The sequence below is a fragment of the Oreochromis niloticus genome, linkage group LG14, assembly GCF_001858045.2.
Source record: "Oreochromis niloticus isolate F11D_XX linkage group LG14, O_niloticus_UMD_NMBU, whole genome shotgun sequence".
NCBI classification, from domain to species: Eukaryota; Metazoa; Chordata; class Actinopteri; order Cichliformes; family Cichlidae; genus Oreochromis; species Oreochromis niloticus.
The window spans coordinates 30,932,901-30,954,109 of NC_031979.2; the positions used below are offsets into that span (position 1 = coordinate 30,932,901).

The 21,209-nt window shown below is 40.4% G+C and overlaps 1 protein-coding gene across 1 annotated transcript in view; it reads left to right on the plus strand.

The window, feature by feature from the left end:
* Positions 1-21,209, plus strand: part of frem2b (FRAS1 related extracellular matrix 2b) — a 51,343-nt gene that overhangs the window by 24,066 nt on the left and 6,068 nt on the right. The window contains exons 4-20 of the mRNA XM_003450179.5: positions 3,042-3,272; positions 5,239-5,364; positions 5,889-6,140; positions 13,993-14,142; positions 15,044-15,253; positions 15,340-15,537; positions 15,716-15,880; positions 16,071-16,253; positions 16,349-16,479; positions 16,603-16,758; positions 17,008-17,311; positions 17,444-17,575; positions 17,744-18,075; positions 19,647-19,839; positions 19,964-20,068; positions 20,298-20,425; positions 20,508-20,642. Coding sequence (XP_003450227.1) covers positions 3,042-3,272; positions 5,239-5,364; positions 5,889-6,140; positions 13,993-14,142; positions 15,044-15,253; positions 15,340-15,537; positions 15,716-15,880; positions 16,071-16,253; positions 16,349-16,479; positions 16,603-16,758; positions 17,008-17,311; positions 17,444-17,575; positions 17,744-18,075; positions 19,647-19,839; positions 19,964-20,068; positions 20,298-20,425; positions 20,508-20,642 — 3,131 coding nt within the window. The remainder of the gene's footprint in view (positions 1-3,041; positions 3,273-5,238; positions 5,365-5,888; positions 6,141-13,992; positions 14,143-15,043; positions 15,254-15,339; positions 15,538-15,715; positions 15,881-16,070; positions 16,254-16,348; positions 16,480-16,602; positions 16,759-17,007; positions 17,312-17,443; positions 17,576-17,743; positions 18,076-19,646; positions 19,840-19,963; positions 20,069-20,297; positions 20,426-20,507; positions 20,643-21,209) is intronic.

Below are 21,209 nucleotides of genomic sequence, written 5' to 3' on the forward strand. Positions count from 1 at the left end.
TACACAGGGAAGCAAACATATAGCCCTTGTTGGAAGACATTCGCTTTCTCAACACCCGTTTGTTTAAGTCTGTTTACTTGAGTGTCGCAGGCCACCATATCGTCACGCATTCACCGACTCAAAAGCCCACACGAATGCGCTTTGTTATATTTCAGGACAATTGCAAAGCTGGCCTAGATAACCAATAGGGTCACACGGGTCGTGACCTTTTACCTCTCTTTTCTGGACGGTATTTACGTTCCAGTCACACAATAGCAGAGGATGTTCCCTCAGGGACTGTGCATGCTCATGAAAAAGGTCAGCTGAAGTTAGGGCCTATGGAGAGGCGCCACTTCAAATGTTAGTCGAGGCAATCTAGTGTACAGAACTAAACGAGCAATAACTGTTAACACTGTTTAAAAAAAAAAAGAGCTGCTGTAAGCATTTATGAGTGGCAGGAATTCTTACTGCTGGCACTAGTAGCCTGTTTTAGTGCTGCCATTTATTCTGTCCATAAAGATGAGGTGTAATTAAATGGCCTCATGCTGAAGGTCAAACCCCATAGGATCATTTACTGTACCGTCCCTGCAACTTTGTACGCTCAAGAGCCCCAAGACTAATGAAACATCTCTGAGGGGATATGCAAATTTTACTGACCTTTAGTGTCTCACACCGCGCGGCATAACCGCTCAACCTTAGGGAATCAGTGAAATAAAAATATAATATCTTTATATTATAAAGCTAAATGCCATAAAATGTATATGTTATGTAATGTTATTTTATGGCCTTTTGCGCTTATTAGAGAGGTGCAGTAGAGTAAGAAAAGGAGGAGGAGAAAACATGCAGTCAAGCTCTGGCTGCGATACATGTGGTAGATAAGGATTCAGAGTAAGAAGTAAATCTAAAACTTATAACAAGAATTATGTAATTTTCCTGTTCACGTTGATGAGATGCAGAACAAAAGAAGCAAAACTGATTGTGTGTGTGGTAACCCAATAGTGATCTGTCTGTGGGATGATTTTAAACAACAAAGTAAAATATTGTTTATAAGGAGGTTGGGCAAACAATCAAATAGTTGCTGTTTGCTTTGATTTTCTGGAGCACTGATGCTGATTTATTAATGACTCCATTATCAATTAAAGGAGTTCTCCTTTGAACTTTGGATGCACTGTTTTCATTGCATAAAGAAAACAAGGCTTGCATTATATCCAGAATTGCTGTTGTGTTATTGGTATTGCGTGCTAAGGTTTTAAAAAACAAGTTTTCTTGTTACTGCTGCAGCATTAAGGTGGATGATAATGGACGGGGGAGGATGATGTACCTCTCCGTAGAGTAGGAAAGCTCATACAGGCAAAGCTTGCCATCGCGCTTTTATGATACCCAGAAAAAATGACGAGAACTAAAAGCAATAGTTTCTCTTACTGAATATATATCACAAATGCTTTTATGATCTCTGTTTGCCATATCTTTACATTTGCAATCCTCTCTTCTATTTTTGTCTGATCAAATAGTCCTGGACGGATTTTCTGTTTTTTAATTTCTAGCCATGAAAAAGAAAAATAGGTAGCCTCAAGTTCATCAGACATTTAGACAACCTTATTGGCATCTCTCAACCATGACAAGGTTTGCTGTAGCACTTGCCATTGGTTTCAATTTAGAACTTAAACTTTTTGGGTTCATCATTGTTCATCATTTATTCTGGTGCTTCAACATCTCTGCACTATTCCGCCTCCAGGCACACACATAACAACAAAAATCCTGTCTTAGAAAGGTAGTATCCTTCCTTGTAACGAAAAAAATAAAAAATCCCAGAGCATTCATGACATTCTTACAGGAATCATTTGTAGTTTCCTGCCTCCTCTGCTGTGGTGGGGATAGCAGAGCAAAAGCAGCAAACTGTTCGGATTAACTGGCATAAGCAGGCCACCAGAGCAATGTGGCACCTCAGACTCTCTGCCTCAGTGTTGTGATAAGATACCACCTGATCTTAGGTCAGTGCCTTCAAGTGAAGACAGCATATTTTATCTTGCCTAACCCTGCATGAGTGAACACTGATCTGAGGACCCAAAGGATGGGCTGCTTCATCTCTAGCCAATGTGCACAGTGCAGTTCACACCAGTTAGGAGGCTACAGTGAACCCAGCTGCTGCGAAGGCTCAGAGTGACTGCTGTGAATGGGACCAACCAATCCAGCTTGAAGGAGATAGACTTAACAGTACATCATTGTGTCTCTTTTCATACTCTTTGAAGGCTGACGATATTTCAGGATCCACTAAACCTTTTTTTTTCATTGTATCAAAGCATTTTACTTTATTATTTTTATTTAAAAACAGTACATGAAATTGTAGTTTTCCTAGTTCTATCCTGCTCAGTTCCTTAGCTATAAAAAACAGTATTTAAAAAAAATCCTGTAATCCTAAAGGTTCAATTTCCAGTGATATTGTGGTTTTCTGCATTTACAGCAGCTTGCAGGACTTCCTTGTTTTGTTTAGTTTTGTTTTTTTTTTTTCATTTATTGCCAGAACCCTGCTGTGTGTTGTGTGACCAGTTAGCAAACACAATGGAAAGGCTGTGTGACATTTCACCAGCTTCAGCGCTCCTGCTCAACAGGCATCCAGCCAGTGTCGCAGCAGTAGTGGCTGTAAGCTCCATCAAACAGCTCACATGCTGAAGGTCAGACAGTGCAAGTCAGCCTCCAACCACTTCTGCTGAGGCTGGGCTGACATGAGGGATAATGGTGTTTATTTCCACCATGATCATCTCAAAGAACGGTGGCGGGAAACTGCACCCTGGAGATGGACAGATATTGTTGTGTTAGACCAACTGGGGTGTGAGATTTTCCAGGTGTTACGGGAGGTGAAAAGCAGTTTAATTGTATGTTTGTTTGGTTTTTCAGATTTTATATAGCTATTCATAATCACATAAATATTTACATTCGTGAACGGGCATGCAGTAAACAAAGCCAAATGTTAAAATTAAACACAAAAGCCGGCAGATGGTGAGGTAATTTTTACAGAATTTTCAGATGTTGATTAACAATAACTTTGTAATGCCCTTTCTAAGGTATTGGCACAAAGGATGGCACTGCAGAAAAGGACAAAGATTTCCGGGGGAAATCTCAAAAACAGGTGCAGTTTAACCCAGGCCAGACCAGAGCCACCTGGAAGGTCAGGATCCTGTCAGACGGCGAGTATGAAGTGTCCGAGACATTTCAGATTGTTTTGTCTGAGCCGGTGATGGCAGCCCTTGAATTCCCAGAGGTTGCTACTGTAGAGATCCTGGACCCCGATGATGGTCAGTATTGATTTTACTTCCAGAGATTCTTCCTTAGTTTCTTTTTTTTTTTTGGTGAACATTTTTCATGAATGTTTGATATAATTGAGTGTTTGATATCACGTGTCTGAACATTAACACTGATCTGTCATTTGTGCACAGAAAAAATAATGTCGTGGTTGTCATGGTTGTGTTGATCACGCCCATGATAAACTAGTTGGCCACATAGCAACGCATAATAATACGCACCCTTCCTCTGCAGGTTAGAACATGAAAAAGGAATTTTTTTTAAAAAGAGAGCGAGATAATACATTTACAGGATAACTAGGTAAACTAAAACTGCACAAAAGTGGTTAAAGTTGACAACACAACTCTAAGCCATGCTTATGTTTAGGGGATTAATTTGGGAAATTTAAGGCCTGGAAAAAGACATCGGAGCATTTTAAATGTAGCATTTAATCTCAATTACACTGAAATTATAGATGAACTAACTCTATCTTGAATCAAAAATGAAGATTGGCAGATAATAAAAAATAGAAAGTATATTCTTTCCACTAGAGATGTAACATAGTGTCAGAGGGATATGAAATAGAGATGGCCGTACTGACCTGAATGTAAAGTTATCGTACTGTAAATATGAAAGAGGCAATGCCTGAAGAACTGAACAACTGTTTCTTAAAACAGCTTGTCAGTAACAGAGTTGACACAGAGAACTGCATGATACAAATGTGGATATAAATATGGATAATGTTTCTCCTCATCCCATAGGGCTTCAGCTAGTGAAAGCAAAGCATTTGCTGTCAACAGTGTAAGCTAATGATCGTGTTTAGGTGAAGCTTGTTTTGCAAAACTCGTGTCTCTGGAGGGCAATCCAAAGAAAAAAAAAAGCAAAAACAAAACAAGAAGAAACCCTCCAAAAAACTGACAGCTATCTATCTGCAGTTCTATTTTTGTATCTTCATGCCTTGCACAGACATCTTCTTCGTCTTCATACGCCCATGTCAATTATCATATCATTACCCTGTTCATGGTTTCTAAAGTTTTAATATGTGTTTTAACCTCTCAAGGTCAAATATACTCTGAGGGCTTATAAAACTATGTTTCATGTTTCTTTTAACTGAGAGCAGAAAAATTTTATAGCCCAAGGGCACCGATTGAATCACTTGTATCGGTGAAAAATAAATAATTTCAGACCATACTGACTAAAATAGCTCAGAGTGGAGTCTTAGGGACGAGAGGTGAAGAGCAACCGCATAATCCAATGCAATTGTTTGCATAGAAAGGGAAAGGACAGCTCAAGTTCTAATAGCTTGTTAATGTGGCCAAACATGACACTTATTGAGAAGAATACAAACCATTTGTCTGTGGATTTCATGGCCGAAGTGATAAAAACTCATTACCTCGCTAAATGTCACACACGACTAGGAGATGGAGAGAAACAGATAGAGAGATGGCCGTAAAACTTTAAAGGTAAACAAAAGGTTGTACTTTCACGTCTTCTAGCCAATTTATGCGGGCTTATTATTTTCTAAACAGCTTAATCCTTCACGTAACAAATTCCATATTCATCTGCATCAGTTACCAGGTCAATAAACAGAACTGTTTGTTTATTATGCTGTGGAAGCCAATTATAGGTGAGATATTTACTGCGGATAAACAACAAATAGTGTCTGATAAAACATGATGGAAGCACCATCAGCAGAGCTGTAATGAAAGCTGTTGTTGGTCCCAGCGCACACGTCTGTCTAATGAAGGGTTTTGATGCAAATAATCAAAACCATACTTTGATATTCTGAAGCGTTTCCCCTTTCATTATCGCCAGTGGAAGTGCAATTTTATTTCACTTCAGATTCTTCTTATCATGCTCAGATCATACATAAGATTTCCTCATATCAATTCTGACGCTACTTAGCTTAAATCATAACAAAACACCATGTCAGAGTAATGATCTAATATCTTTATTGATGATTTTTTTGTTCACACACAGAGTCGACAGTGTTTATACCCTCCGCCGTGTACAACATAGAGGAAGACGTAGGTGAGCTGCTTATCCCTGTACGCAGAAGTGGGGATGTCAACCAGGAGCTCATGGTCATATGTCACACCCAGCAAGGTAACACAATAACTTTGTGTTGAAATGTTTGTGATAAATTGTGTCATTTCTCGAGTGAGTTAGTGCTGTCCTCCACATCAGATGGATCCCTGTTCTCAGTACTCAGTCTGATCACCTCTTCTCGGTGAAATCTAATTTAGGCTGAGGCAGAATATCTATAAATGGCATCTTTAAAGGAGAAGATGAAGGCTGTCATATTGATAATACATCTGGAGTGCTAATGACTTTCCTCCTTGCACATCAAAAGTGGGTGCAATGTGATACTTAATGCATTAGAGGAAAAATAAAGGCCATATGCTGATCTGCTTTTAATCACTGACTTGACTTGATGAAGATCCATGTTGCATTCGAAATTTTCATTAAACAGTGACATTAAGTCGAAAGGCACTGCCTTCTGTTATAGCTTAGTTTGAACTCAGGTTCATTGTTCATGAAAATCATACATAAATAATGATCTTTAATGTGACGAAAAGTACACTGTTGTGTCATTTTTCTTCCTGTAATTCTGTTTTCTGCCTGCTCAGTTTCTGCAACAGGCACCATCCCCACCACCGTGCTGTCCTACTCTGATTACATCTCCAGGCCTGAGGACCATCACAGCATCCTGCGCTTTGACAAGGGAGAGATAGAAAAATCCTGCCGCATTGTCATCATCGACGACTCCCTGTACGAAGACGAGGAGAGCTTCAATGTCACCCTCAGCATGCCCATGGGGGGCCGTCTGGGCTCCGAGTTTCCCACAGCGAGAATCACAATAATTCCTGATATGGATGATGGTAAGATTACATTACACTGGTCGTAAGTATGCAATTGAATGCAATCCAGTCTCAAATAGTCAGTGCAGGTTAAGAAATATGACTGCGGAATCACTTTAAGGCAATTTCTGCCTGTTTTTCATCTTCACTTTTTCACGTCTAATTAAAGCCTAAAAGAAAGTCAGCATGAATTTGTTCCTTAACTAAGTTTCATTGTATTTGCAGTGTTTTTTTATTTGTGGATTTTAATTAAAAAATATTTGTAAATGCAATTTTTCACTGCATAAGCTGATTCCAAAAGATAAATTCAAACAGATAAGCATGTTGCAAACATGCTGGTATAGATGTGAATGTGTGTTTGATTTTTTTTTTCCCTGTATGTGTTTGTGCTTGTCTGCCAGTGTCTCATAGAGAAAGCATTTGAGTGTGCGATCCTTCTTCCTGAAGGCAAAGCCTTTATCTCATATCTGCAGGCTCAGACTGGAGGTCTGATAGTCTCCCATATCTTCCTGACGCCTCTTTGTTCCCCAACACCTGACGGCCTTATCCACAGTTCTCTATCGCTTTACAATCTCCACAAGCACTGCTGTGAATTCAAGACTCTGTGATGCCAAGCAGGCAACATCGCAGCTGAAAAAAAAAGCAGCACATTTGCAGAAGGGTCTTCCCTTGAATGAAAATTTATCTGAAGCCGTGTAATTACAAATGTGATGTAACATTCAATTTAGAATTCTAATAGTCAGAAAATTCTTAGCCAACCATTGAGAAATGACCTTTATTTTGTGTGTGGCTGAAGTTAAATAGCTTCACTGAAATTTTTTTTACTACTCATTTTAGTTAGTTTCATTTCCCATTAGTGAAACCTCAAATGCATTCAAACCCAGATGTTTTATGTTTGATAACAGTCCTGTCATTCACGCTGTTGGCTTTAGTATGACAGCTTCTGAAATAATATTACCTGAGACCTCAAATGTTTAGCAGCACTAAAATATTCAGTGATCCATTTCCCGACAATAAAAAAGTAGTAGTTTTTGTTTCAGATCGTGGCCAAAAATCACTGCCAACAAGTGCATGAACCTGTGTCACGGTGACTCCAGCAGCAGTTTTCAATTCAGTTTAAAGCCTCAATCTGGGTCAAAGACTTTTTCGCCCATTCAGTTCCCAGGGTACCTGAGGCAGCCACGCTTCAAGTGTGTTTCTTTGACCTCCTTGAGGATGGAGGAAGTTACTAATTTAGAAAGTTTTTATACTGTAGCAGTGTGCGGTGTAACCTGAGAGTGAGCACTAGGCATTTTGACCTCTACTGCTTGTGGGTACTGAATCGAGACTGCCAAAACAGCTGCTGAGAGGCAGAAATTTTTAACTGTATGTACAACAGTTAGTCCTCACAGCAGTCGTCCTGCTTCACAAAGGGATATTCTTTCACTGCAGCTATTGAATTACATTGTCACAGTCTTCGTGGACGTCTTTGACTCTAACAGTATGAGACATACATGTCTTAACAACCACCGGAAAGAAGATATCTAGTCTATTACTGACCATCTGAAAAAGTCACATAATGCTGTTGCTTGTCTTTTAAATTTTTTAAATCTTAAAAAAAAAACAAAAAAACAGACTGTGTGGCAAATGAAGCAACTGGATTGTAACAGGTATTAACCAGGATAAGATAAGAAAATTTAGAAGCGATCTCTAAAGACCAAAGTCCTCTAGTGCTGCACAGCTTCTTATACCTGATGAATAACATGTTTGTGCTGGTGCATTACTAAAAGCTGTGAAAGACAAATTCCTGCTTTAAAATTAGTCATCTTGCGTGTGTTATCTTAGCTGTTACAAACTCATGTCTTACCTAAGTAATCCTTTCTCGTATCTCCAAAAGAGGTCTCATTATAAAATATCCCAAAAAATAGTCACTGTGCTAATTTGACACTTGCCTTTGCCTACATTATAAGTCCTCAGTGTATTATCAAACAGAGAAAAGGAGAAAGGGATGCTCAGGGCATCATAGGATTAACTCGACTCAGACTGACAAGCAGAATTAACAGTCTGCGCTCTATCTGTTGTCATGTTCTCTTTGCCTCTGGCTTGTGACAGTCAAAATATTCTTATGCATATCAGTTGTCAGAAAGCAATGAACTCACAATAGTGCGCCTATACAACATAATTGTAAGGAGTACAGTATACAGCGCGCTTTTGAAGAAAGTTCCTTTGTGTTCATTTTGCTGTTATTCTCAAGATCTGGTTCTTACTGTGGAATCTTTTAGTGTGACATGGAGCGAAACAATGCCTGGAGCTGCTGTCTGACAGGTTTGCACCTTATTATAATGACACCATTACCTGACATGAGATCAACCACCTGTACATGCAAATACACACAAAAGGTGCTTATGCACATAATACGTGTAAAGTAGGCACAGCGAGTATAATTTCAGGATTAGGTACCTAATGTTACCAGCAACCACTGTATAAATGGAACGTGAAGAGCAGGGAGAAATAAGGTCATGTCGACCTTTCACTTCTGCCTGAAGGAGGTGATTATGAAATGCCTTTAATATTGATGGAGAAGTAAATGGTTAATAGCTCTGAGTCAAGCAGAATAAGACCAATGAAATATCTGAAAGAGCAGAGAGGCGGCGGGAGATTCAGTTCCACTTCAAATTTAGCTTTTCTAGCTAGGTATTAAATTCAAGTATGCAATCCAGGTTCCCTTTGTAACTTTGCCTCAGTATATAAGAGCTTGAGGCAAATGGGGGCATCACATCCTTCTTTGTTATCCCTCTTGTAGGAATGCCTGTCAAGCGGGTGCTATAGGAGGGAGGTAGGAGTCAGAGCCTGGCTAAGCACCTGCCCCTGCCTGTGAGAGGTCCGCGCAGGGACTTCCCAGGAGGGCTCTGAGTAGGTTTGCCAGCTTGTGGGGTCAGACAGTTATTAAACATATACTACTGATATTTGCAAAAAAAAAAAAGAAAGAAAAAAAAGAAAGAACTGAAGAGAAAAAAAAGCAGCTGTCTTCTTTCCAAGCTGGCAAGCTATAGTGCTGCAGTGAAATATGAAGCACGCACCAATATATGCACTCCCTGCTCTGTGCAAACACAATCCTGGCCACCTACTGCGGTGGCATGTGCAAGAAGCCACACGTGCTGTAGAAGGTGGAGTTGCTATTGCCTTCCAGTAGTCTGATATTAATCTGACAGTTTCTGGAATTCTAAATTGATTATGTCTACAGCTTTTATGCCTAAATGAGGTGAAGTTTACTGCAGTAATAACCAGGTTTAAAGACCTGTGGCACAGAGAGAAGACGTGTTTTCTTTCCGACCAAAAAATTCATTTTACTAATTAGCACACATCCAGAGATGGCACAGAAACATATATTCCATATACTATGCATGTATTGTGCAAATGGCATCGGGCTCCCTTTCAGAAGCAATTAAACTGTCAAGCTAGAGGTGGAAATACAACACCAAAAATCACTCATACAAATGAAACAATTACTGAGGAGCAGCAAATTAAAAAGCCAAACAGAAGCCAAAATGTCCTAATAACAAGTGAGGACAGACTGTACTAGCAAACTGAAGCCAAGAGAAGACAGCAGAACGTAACAATGAAGGAAATGGTAAACAACAAGAGAAGCTACAAACTGACAAGCTCTATAGAAATTTAAAAGGCAGCGCGGTAATTAACATGAAACCGTGCCTGCATGTGCTCAGGAAGGTTCAGGTGGTTTCTATTACTTATACTGAGATCTAAATGCAAAGCATTTCACAATCCTTTTCTGTTCTCTTCTCATCAACAGAAATACACACTGATGCAAAAAAATACACACTACAGAGCTACTGCCCTGTCATAAAAAACTGGAAAAATCCCTTTCAGCTCTGAGCTTATTGTTAAACGTCAGCTTATTGTTAAGACCTGTGGCACTGAGAGAAGACATGTTTTCTTTCCAACCAAAATATTCATTTTACTAATTAGCACACCTTCACCCACAGAGAGGGAATAAAAGTAAGGGAATACCGCCAGACTCTGAGACGGCACAGAAACTGATATTTCTGTTTTTGAAGGAAATTTGACTGATCCATCACTTAAAGTCTCCCCAGGTGGTCTCTGCAGTTTTACAATTTTACATATTTCTATGCTAGTCTGGTGGTTTTCTCTTACTCTTACTCACTCTCTGTGGGTGAAAGTGTGCTAATTAGTAAAATAAATGTATATTCTGGTTGGAAACCACATATCTTAAACAATAAGATAGATTGTAGTAATAATTTACAATAAATAAATATGATTACAACTTTTCCTGGACACATTTAAATCTTGTAGATTATTAGCACTGAAAGGGATTAACATTGTCAAGCTGTCCGGGTATTCTGCAGTAACAGGAACATCTGCAAACCATAGAATACCTGCTATTTTCCCAGCAGCAGACCATCTGCACATAAACGGCCACATCCTTACAGACTCCACTCTGGCTTTTCCTGTGATGGTTCGGAGAAACTTGTCCTTTCTTGCAGCGGTAATTGCTGTTTGATATTGACTTTGCATCCGGGAAAATATTTTGGTGGTTGGGAGTGAAAGACATGAGAATGCTTGTACAGCAAGACTTGACTGGTGTGTTTATCATCTTGTGTCACTTGGTCTGTAAATTTCGCACTGGTTCTGAAGGTATGATTATGACCTGTTTGAAAGATGGGCGTGTTCAGTGCTTGTGCTGTACATCCTGGATGGGGATGAATTGAGGAAGACCTCTCAAACCCTGTCATTATGTCTCACCTGGATTCCCGTTCGTTCTGATATAAACAGATGTCTTAAAGCACTTAAGCGGAGAAGTGCTGACTTCAGTCGTCGGCCTTAAGAGGCTCAATCTAGACCTTGCTTTGAATTTTCAAGCGTGTGTTGCTGTCAACCGTTGTTAAAGTTGTTGATTTTCCTGTATTGAATATGGAGCTGATTTTGTATGCATTTTCTGCTGCAGAGAGATTTGTCTAGCACACAGTGGGCAGAAGTGCATTTGCCAGGGCTCAATTGAATCTCACCATTAGACAAGCCACTTAACGCTGTGGGAATGTCATGCAAAGTTCAAGTGAAATCAAGCAGTCAGTGGGAGCGCAACAGTCTCCTTAGGGATGTCTGTGTCTCTCCTTGTGCTTCTTCTTTTATACTATGTTCACTCATATGTAACAGTAAGGATATTTCTTTGTTTGCTATTGTGTTTCCGGCATATTACACAATAATGGGACGAGCCCAATGATTATATAAAAGGTCCTCTTACTTCTGATCTACATTTTTATGTTTAATTTCAAAAGAAGAAGCCCTGTGGCTTTTTCCTTTTATTCCACATTTAAAGTTTGTTCCTCTGTTTACAAAGATATGGGATTTCAACAATTTACATGATTTTGCATAATACAAATAGGTCTAAATGTGCATTATCACCACTAACATCCATGTAATCTTAGATGTGCTTTGAGGTATAGGAGGCTACTGCTCGTGAGTCTAGGATACGGTGGCTTACCTTTCATTTAATGAGCCATAGTTCTTTGAAGCTCAGTGTTTGTCTGCTGCACAAACCTTATCTGATTACTGGGCTAGTACAACAGGGCCTGAGTTGCTGGCTGCTAACCTCAGGTTAGTAGATCTGATTACTCTTCCAGTTGGGGTCCCACTGCAGGCAGCCAAAACCATCTTTGTTTGTTCTCTCTGCGGGTAGAAATTCTGGCAGCTGCAACACTCTTGATGCACCACTCTTTGTCTTGGCCATGCTCTCAGAACAGATTAAAGCATAAAAGTCGTATGTCCTTTGCTTACACTTAGGAATAATATTACTTCAATCACAGAGATGGTTTCTCTAAGAACCATGAAACCCCAGGCTTTGCTTAAAAGACGTGTTCCTTTTTTGAACTTGTCTTTTCTTGCTAATATCGAGCTCTTGCTGCCAAGGCAGACTGCATCAAAATATTCAAGATCTTCTAAGAGTCAGATTACTTAGAAGTATAATGTGGTGAAAAATAATAAACGCTTTTCCCTGATTCGTAATTGAGCCTGGCAGCACTATTGACGGTTAATCTCTGTCACTAATTCTCTGTTTCCTTGGTCTTGTGTTTTGGTTTCACTAGATAACATAATCATAACGCATAACAGCGTGGATTTGTTTAGGTTTTTTTTTTTCATGGCATTTATCGCTGCGTTCCACGTATTCAGTTTTGCCCCATACTGTGTGATGAGAAACAGCTAAGTACCTTTTTGTAGGTGCATTGTCATGGAAACCACAACTCTGCCCATGGCCACTGCCATTCACTTAATTTATTCATTATTTGGTCACAGTAGCTTTTGAAAGCCCAAGGTTTTTAATGCTCAGTTGTGGCTCTCATTAGTGATATTAACTACAGTACTGTGCAAAAATATTGAGCCACCTCTCATTCCTTTATATTTTGCTTCCAAGGAACCAGACTTTTGTGAATCTTTTAAAGAGGTCTTCATCAGTAGTTCTGAAGCTCTTTTAAAGAGCATTGGCTACTTTTTCACTCATTTTCAGTCCAGTCCTTGGACCTGACAATTTTCAGAGGAATGTTTTTTTGTTTGTTAAACCACCTCCTCTAGTCTCTTCGTAGAAAAAACAGCTTTTCTTAATCTCTGCTGCTATCTCCACTTGGAGACCACTGATAAAGTAGTTTCTCAGGTGGACTTCCCAGATAGTAATCTAATAGGCCAGAGCTGCAGGCCAGACAATGCACTTTTGTTTGGATACAGAGATTTTTGCACCTCCATACATGGAGGTGGCATTAAAACATCAAAAAGGCAACTAACTCCAGGGATGTGCCAGTGTTGTATCTACACATAACAACAGCTTGGCAAAGAAACAATTTACATTGTTAAAATGTATTTTTAGGTACTTTTTTACTAGCACCTTTTTGCAAAAACAGTCTGCACAGGCATTTGACAGCAACAAAATATTATTTGTGCACCAACAAGATGATTTCCAAAGAGCTATTAGCTGAAAACATTGCATGTCTTGACATTCTGTGCAGTATGTCCTTAAAAACAGTGAGCAAACTGGACAAATGGGGTAAAAAAGAAGAAGTAACAAGAAAGGAAACGGGGAGAAAAGGCTGAGATACACAAAATTATACAAAAACTGGACTGAAAATCAGTGGCAAAAGGTCTTCAAATCCAAATGTAGAACCTTTGATTCATTCATATCGTTATCAGTATGTTCAGTTGTGAGCGGTGCTACAGGGAGTGTCTACAGCAATCTGTATTAAACCCCACAGAAATTCTTACAGCATCTTCTTAGGAGAATGTCCATCAAACCCTTACACAACCATTTCACCAGCAGCATAACATGCTGGACATCATTGAGAGGACACAGGTTCTGAAAGAGTTAACTAGAATAACAGTGGGTGAGTTTGGCTGCAGTGGAATCTCAGCTCAGCTCATAGAAACACTAATTGCAGTCAGGCAGGCCTGGGCTGGCGTATGGAGCTTTACAACCCCCCAGACCTTCTGTCAGGCCTCCTGTCTGGCTCTCAGACCCATCGCTATCAAAGTGAGCTCCACCAGGACAAAACCAGCCGTCAGGTTTCCTTTTTTCCCTTTGGATACTTGTCACAGTTATAGCAATGCCACCAAAACATCGTGCCAGGAAGTTAGAAAGCGCTATTTAAGGTCTACAATTACTGTGTTCGCTACCTGCTGCTTATTCAATGGAAATGTTCCTTTAAAATCTCCTGTAATCACAGATAATTTTACAGGTTATGCTACCTATTAAAAGATTCAGCTCAGCAATTACACCAGACATTCAGATATCCTGTTGTGATTCAGGTTGAAGGTTATTATGGTGTGCATTCTCCCACGTGCTTTTCCTCATGTTTTTTTTTCTCGTTTCCAGATCCCGTCTTCTACTTTGGCAACACAGACTACCACGTGGACGAGAGTGATGGCTACGTGGAGGTGCAGGTGTGGAGGACAGGGACTGATCTTTCCAAAGGAGGAACTGTCACAGTGCGCTCCAGAAAGACAGATCCTGTCTCAGCTGAAGGTATCTGTTGGTCCCCTTCTCCAACAGCGTTGTCTAGTTTATTCTTAGATAAATGTAAATTCACAGAAAACAAAAGATTTCAGATGTCACATTGATAGTCATTTTGAGCTCAACTGTGCAAACAGATTTCAACACTGAATATGTTGAGTGGATGGCCTGGGGGAATGTAAACACTGGATAAAGGTGGGGGGAGGGGAGCTAGGGCTTTTCTGTTCGGACCATGTCTTATACGCGCTGGATCTACACATTGTTGTGAGGATAATGACAGTCTGACTGAGAATAGAGCTTCAGGAATGCATGCTAATTGTTCTGCTTGTTCCTAACCGCTTTGGACTGTAAGACTGGTTGCTGTCCCTTCAAGTCTGCCCTACAGCGTCTATTATCTGGTTCCTCCTGGCAGTCTTCTCTTCTTTGCACAGATTCCTAACATCTCTACTCCTGCTTGCTTTGTAACTGCAAAAATAACCAAAATCTAATCATATGCAGCATGGTAGAAATTCAGACTCACACTTACACACACAAGTGGGTCATAAGTACATGAAAAAAGCCTGAGGGCAAAGTTTGAGCTCTCAATACTCAGACTCTTCACAGAATAGCAGATGAATAACCTGTCATCACTCAGGGAGATGTCCAGATTCTAGCAGTGCTGCTTTAATATCACAACAAATTCCAATTGTTCATGCCTATGAAACATGAAATCAAAACAGGCATTTTGCTAGCATGAAGTATAGAACTTTTCAACTTGCTTGCAGCCTGAGATTCACAAATACATTATGAACATGAGAGCTGTTGTCAAGAATAATATGATCATGTACTGTAGTTGATTTTTGCTATATGCACTACGTTTTATAAACACTATGTTCTTTGAAACATGTCTGACCTATATTGTGTTGTGGGACAGCTGGTGTGGATTACGTGGGGATCAGCAGGAATCTAGACTTTGCACCAGGGGTCACCATGCAGACAGTTCGTGTGACAATCCTGGATGATCTGGGTCAGCCGGTGCTGGAAGGGCCAGAGAAGTTTGAACTGGTACTACGGATGCCAATGAATGGGATCCTCGGGGAGCCAAGCAAGACTGCTATCATCATCAACGACTCAGTTTCTGACTGTGAGTGAAAAAACATGGGATGCAATGAGAGCTTATTAACATGGCCACACTTATGTTTATCTATTATTTGTGATTTTTGGATTTAGTGCCAAAGGTGCAGTTCCGTGAAGCTACATATGTGGGCAATGAGAACTTGGGGCAGATCTCAGCCACTGTATACCGTAGCGGTGATATCAGTTACAAGTCCACAGTACGCTGTTACAGCAGACAGGGAACAGCACAGGTCATGATGGACTTCAATGAGAGGCCTAACACAGACGCTTCTATCATCACCTTCTTACCAGGTTGTGTAGTAAAACTTTGCACATGTCCTCTTACATGGTTGGTGTGTGTGTGTATTTCTTACCTGCCCATAGTATTATAAGGCACCTTATGCTATATAAATAAAATTGAATTAAATTGGAACATTCAGTTTTGAAATATATTTGGAATGGTTAATTACTCATTTGTACTTTTTTCCAGGAGAAATTGAAAAACCGTGTCTACTGGTTTTGGTTGATGACACTGAACATGAGGAAGAGGAAGAGCTCCGTCTTGTTTTGGGAAGCCCTAAGAGTGACTCTCCATTTGGAGCATCCATTGGAGAGCAAAATGAAACACTTATCAAGATAAAAGATGATGGCGACAGTAAGAATCCTTTTTTGGCTAAAGAGACAGTGTAAAGGCTTTTGATATCATTATAACACATATAAAGTTAGATTAGATCTACAGTAGTGTTTTTAAGAGATCACAAAGGTTGTGCCCACTGTGACTGTAATATATGGCATGTGGAAATGTCACAGTTATACTTTACTGTCAATATTTCATGGTTTTTCAGAGGCAATTATTAGTTTTGGAGAGACCAAATTCAGTGTGACTGAGCCAAAGGAAAGTGGCCAAGTGTCTGTAGTAAGGATCCCAGTGCTGCGTGCTGGAGACACATCCAAGGTCTCTGTTGTCCGAGTTCACACCAAAGATGGATCTGCTACCTCTGGGGAGGACTACCATCCCATATCTGAGGGTAAATAATACTGCCAGGCACTTTTATCCCTCTAGCACAATTTTGAAATTTGCTCGAAAATATATTTGTCAAGTGTCTCTCCTTTCTCTCTGCAGAAATTGTTTTCAAACAAGGTGACAGAGACCATTTTGTGGAGGTGGAGATTTTATATGATGGTGTCAGAGAAATGAGGGAGGCGTTCACCGTGCACCTGAAGCCTGATGAGAACATGGTGGCAGAGACAAAGGTGAAAGCCAAACTAAATTAGTGTTTACCTTTAAAGCATCTAATTACCGCGTTATCACTTTGCAATCAGTAATTTGTTCCCCTTTAAGAACTTGTCTTAATTGCTCTTATTGTCAATCAGCAGATGAGTAAAGCCATAATTTATATTGAGGAGACCAACAGCATGGCAGATGTGACATTCCCCTCAGTGCCCAGAGTGGTGTCGTTGCTGCATTACGATGACCCTGATGGAACCAGGGGCTCTCTGCCTGTGGCCGGATACCCAGTCATTTGTGTCACTGTACGTCCTAACTGATACTATGATAAATAGATAATTGTTGTCATTTTCTGTGTTAATGGTTAATTTAACAAAGCTTTGTGTCTCACAAGTCCAGATGAAATCTCTTAATGAGGTAGTATTTAACAGATGTGCACACTTTGTTTATTACGAGCTACCTTCAGGGCTCCTCGCTGACATAAAGAAACAATTTTGCTGTAAGTTTTGGTGGTGAATTTCACTTAAATGCACTGTTTCTTTTTCCTTTTACAGGCCTGTAATCCTAAGTACCCAGACTATGACAAAACAGGCTCCATCTGTGTGAGCGAGAACATCAATAACACCCTAACTCGGTATCGTTGGCTCGTCAGCGCCCCCACTGGTCCAGACGGCGTTACCAGCCCGATGAGGGAAGTTGACTTTGACACCTTCTTCACCTCGTCTAAAATGATAACTCTGGATTCAGTCTATTTCCAGGCTGGTTCTAGGGTTCAGTGTGCGGCAAGAGCTGTGAACTCTAATGGAGATGAAGGTCTAGAACTCACTAGCCCCATAGTATCCATCAGCACAGACGAGGGTGAGTTTAGTTCATTCGCTAACTTTGAACATTCAGTGTCTTTCATAAAAAGAGCTTATCATGACAAAAATTTGAATTGTTTTTTAGAGAAATAGAATATTTGATGTTGCTTTGTATATGTCATGGTTGCAGGGATGTGCCAGCCCCGTGTTGCAGGCACAGTGGGGGCCGAGCCCTTCTCTGCTAAGCTGCGATACAGTGGAGCAGAAGACAGAGACCACCCCAATCTTATCAAACTAACTGTCACCATGCCTCACATTGATGGTAAACAATTCCTGACTGAAAATTAAGAAATCATGCAGAGACAGAATGTTGTTTTGAAACATCATTCATGTCACTAATCAACCATATTCTTTTAATAAGAAACTACTTAAGTTATTCACCAATTATTAAATTGTCTGCTGTCCAACTGCTACATGTGTGTCCCTGTAGGTATGTTGCCTGTAGTATCTACACGGCCTCTGTCAAACTTTGAGCTGACGCTTAGCCCCGACGGTACCCGTGTTGGGCACCATCGCTGCTCCAACTTGCTGGACTACACTGAGGTTAAGACTCGCTATGGCTTCCTCTCTGATGCCACCAAAAATCCAGAAGTAATCGGCGAGACTGCGCCTTACCAGTACAGCACTTCCCTCAGGGGGTCCAGCACACTCCGATTCTACAGAAACCTTAACTTAGAGGCTTGTTTGTGGGAATTCACAAGCTACTATGACATGTCTGAGCTGCTCAGCGACTGTGGAGGCACCATCGGAACTGACGGACAGGTAAGCAGTCCTGCCTTGGAGGTCTGGCTCACCTTTGAACCCGTGGCTAAAACAAGCCTTGTCCATTTGCCTAGTTGTTTTTTACTTGGAAGATTAGGTAAATCCTGGTACATTGTCTGGAGATCTCTTCATTTCCTAAAAGGACCAGGGGTTTGTCTTGCTAAAGTAGCAAGTCTCCCTGTTTTCCCTTTTTTGCCATTGGCACATATGCCTTACAGGCATCAACATTTTTTTTTTCACCTTGGCAACGTATTCTTAGTTTAAGTTAAGTTAATTAAAACAGAGTGTTGATAAAGATGGTTTGGAAGCGTACAGGGGGCAAATCATGGTAAAAGCCTCCTCTACAATCCATGCTGATGATTATTAATTCATGCCCTACAGCACTTGCAAATATATTTTGGCTCTGAGGATATGTTGAATTGTATATTGGTTTGCTATTATAATGGGAGATACTTATTTTATATAGCTCCAGGTTTATTTAATAACAAGGGCATCACCCAGGCGATAACAGCCTTTCTCAACAAGTGGAACTTTGTTGCCTTAAGTTATGAGATCTAAAAGTGAACGTAGCAGAAATAAACACGTCTTAGCAAGTAAGCAGTCTGCTGCCAGTAACATAATTTCTTTATTGATTAGTGACCACATTTATCAGAGATATAATTTTTTTTAAAAACAAACATTTATAAGTTATGAAAAAAGATTAATGATGTTTTTTTCACTGGTATACATTTATATACAGGACTTGTACTGTGTATAAATGTAAAGAGTGAGGCCTCACAGGTTCACTTTGAGCATCAGTGGAAAAAGGAACAGTCTTTTTTTGTTGCTGCCCTGTGACCCAAGTGCTCTTCTAAGTGGGCAGGCTGGCTGATTGGAGACAACTCTGTGCAGGCCGGGGCGACTGTCATGTCACAGTGCAGGGCTTAGTGCCCAGCCTAACAGGGCCACAGGAATCTATTAAAGCCCAGCAGGTTGTGTCAGAAGGCCATTCTGCAAATCGTTTGCCTGAGCTCTAAATGCCCAGAGGCGTAGGCACGTCTACACATGAACACAGAGCCAGTGCAGGCAGGTACCGCTCACAGGTCAGAGGAAAGTGCAGATACCAGAGACTGCTCCCACATTCACCACTTTGACCATTTTAAAACAGCTCTTTTAGAGCAGAAATGTTTCCAGTGAGTCAGTATCTCCAGCAGCAGTATAACATATGTAGCACATTATTGCAGCCACATAAGTACAATGTACACTATAAAGAATGCAGTCATATCTTACTGCTATAGATCTTAAACTGGACTTGATGGTGTCAGATTTCCCTGTAAAGTGTCCTTTAGGTCCACAGCACACACATATACTGTACACACGACTACATGCGTATTATTAACTTCAGTAACATGAAGCATTTTTTCAGAATATACCTTAAAACAGCCACAATGGCTCATTTTCTTTGTGAGCTATTCTATGTGCACTGTATTCATGATGTTGTTATGTCTTTGAACCTCAGGAACAAGACCAGGTTCGCTTTTGAAGTTTAAATTTAATCTTACTCTGTCACGTCATGTTGCTTTTCACTGCAGGTGCTTAATCTGGTCCAGTCCTTTGTGACCCTACGAGTCCCATTACATGTGTCATATGTCTTTCACTCCCCCGTGGGAGCGGGAGGATGGCAGCACTTTGACTTACAGTCGGAGCTGAGACTCACATTTGTGTACGACACTGCCATCTTATGGAGAGATGGAATCGGTAGCCCGCCAGAGGCTGAACTACAAGGCAAGATTTGAGCTGCAGTTTGCAATAAAGATTTAACACAATACTTTTATGTCATTTCTACAATCTAAGGCCCTGTAAGTTAATGAAGTATGCAACCTAAAATAGTCTGTCACTGTCTTTGCAGGTGCCCTTTACCCAACCAGCATGCGTATAAATAGTCAAGGACAACTAGTTGTCAACTTCCGCACAGAGGCTCGATTCAGAGGCCTGTTTGTGTTTTCACATCCAGGTATGTCACATTACTTATATAATATGCAGTTTAAATGTAATGAGGCTCTTTAGCATGTCATAATATGTTTCAAAAATGCAAAATAAACAGATTCTAGAAGATGTTTAGTGTAAAAAAGCGTGACCACAGCTTTGCAGATTTTACCTGTGACTTATATTTAATTAATGATACTAACCAATAAGGTCATTTTATGTTTGCTTCTGATGACTGATGTCTTTTTTCCCAACAGCTTCACTACTCACCTCCATGGTTATGTGTCCTGAACACCCTGGTTTAACCTTTAACCTTAGCCTTGTGAGAACTGAGCCTACTTACAGCCAGCCTATCCAGCAGTGGATATTCATCTCTGATTTTGCTGTGAGGAGAGAGTTTGCAGCATTTGTTTTCTCATTTATTTTTCTTACACTTTATTCTTAATTAATCACATTTTTCCACTCAGGTGCGTGACTACTCTGGCATGTACACAGTGAAGCTCATCCCTTGTACGTCCCCTCCCAGCCTGGAGTACGCAGTCCCTCCTGTCTGCAATCCCAGAGAGCCTCTCACCTTCGACCTGGATATCCGCTTTCAGCAGGTAATTCCACCTTGTCTAACAAGTTATGCCTGCATCAGATTTAACCACATATTTCACAATTTTACTCACAATATACACCGATCAGCCACTTTATTAGGTATACCTGTTCGACTGCAGTCAACTGCATTAATAGAAATATCTGATCCAAATATCTATCCAATCATGTGGCAGCAACTTAATGCAGGTAGACATGGTCAAGGTGACCTTCTGAAACTCAAAATTGAACGTTAGAATGGGGAAGAATGGTGTTTAAGTGACTCTAAACGTGGTCTTTGTTGGTGTCAGATGGGCTGGTTTGAATATTTCACAAACTGTTAATCTACTGGGATTTCCCCGCACAAACATCTCCAGGATTTACAGAAAGTGGTCCAAAAAAGAGAAAACATCCAGTTTGCAGCAGTTTTCTAGGTGTTAGAGGTCAGAGGGAAATGACCAGACTGCTCTAAACGAATGGGAAGGCAACAGTAACTCAAGGAACCAGTCATCTCTGAACACAAAAACACATCAAACCTGTTAGCAGATGAGCTACAGCAACAGAAAACCACACCAGGTGCCACTCCTGTCAGC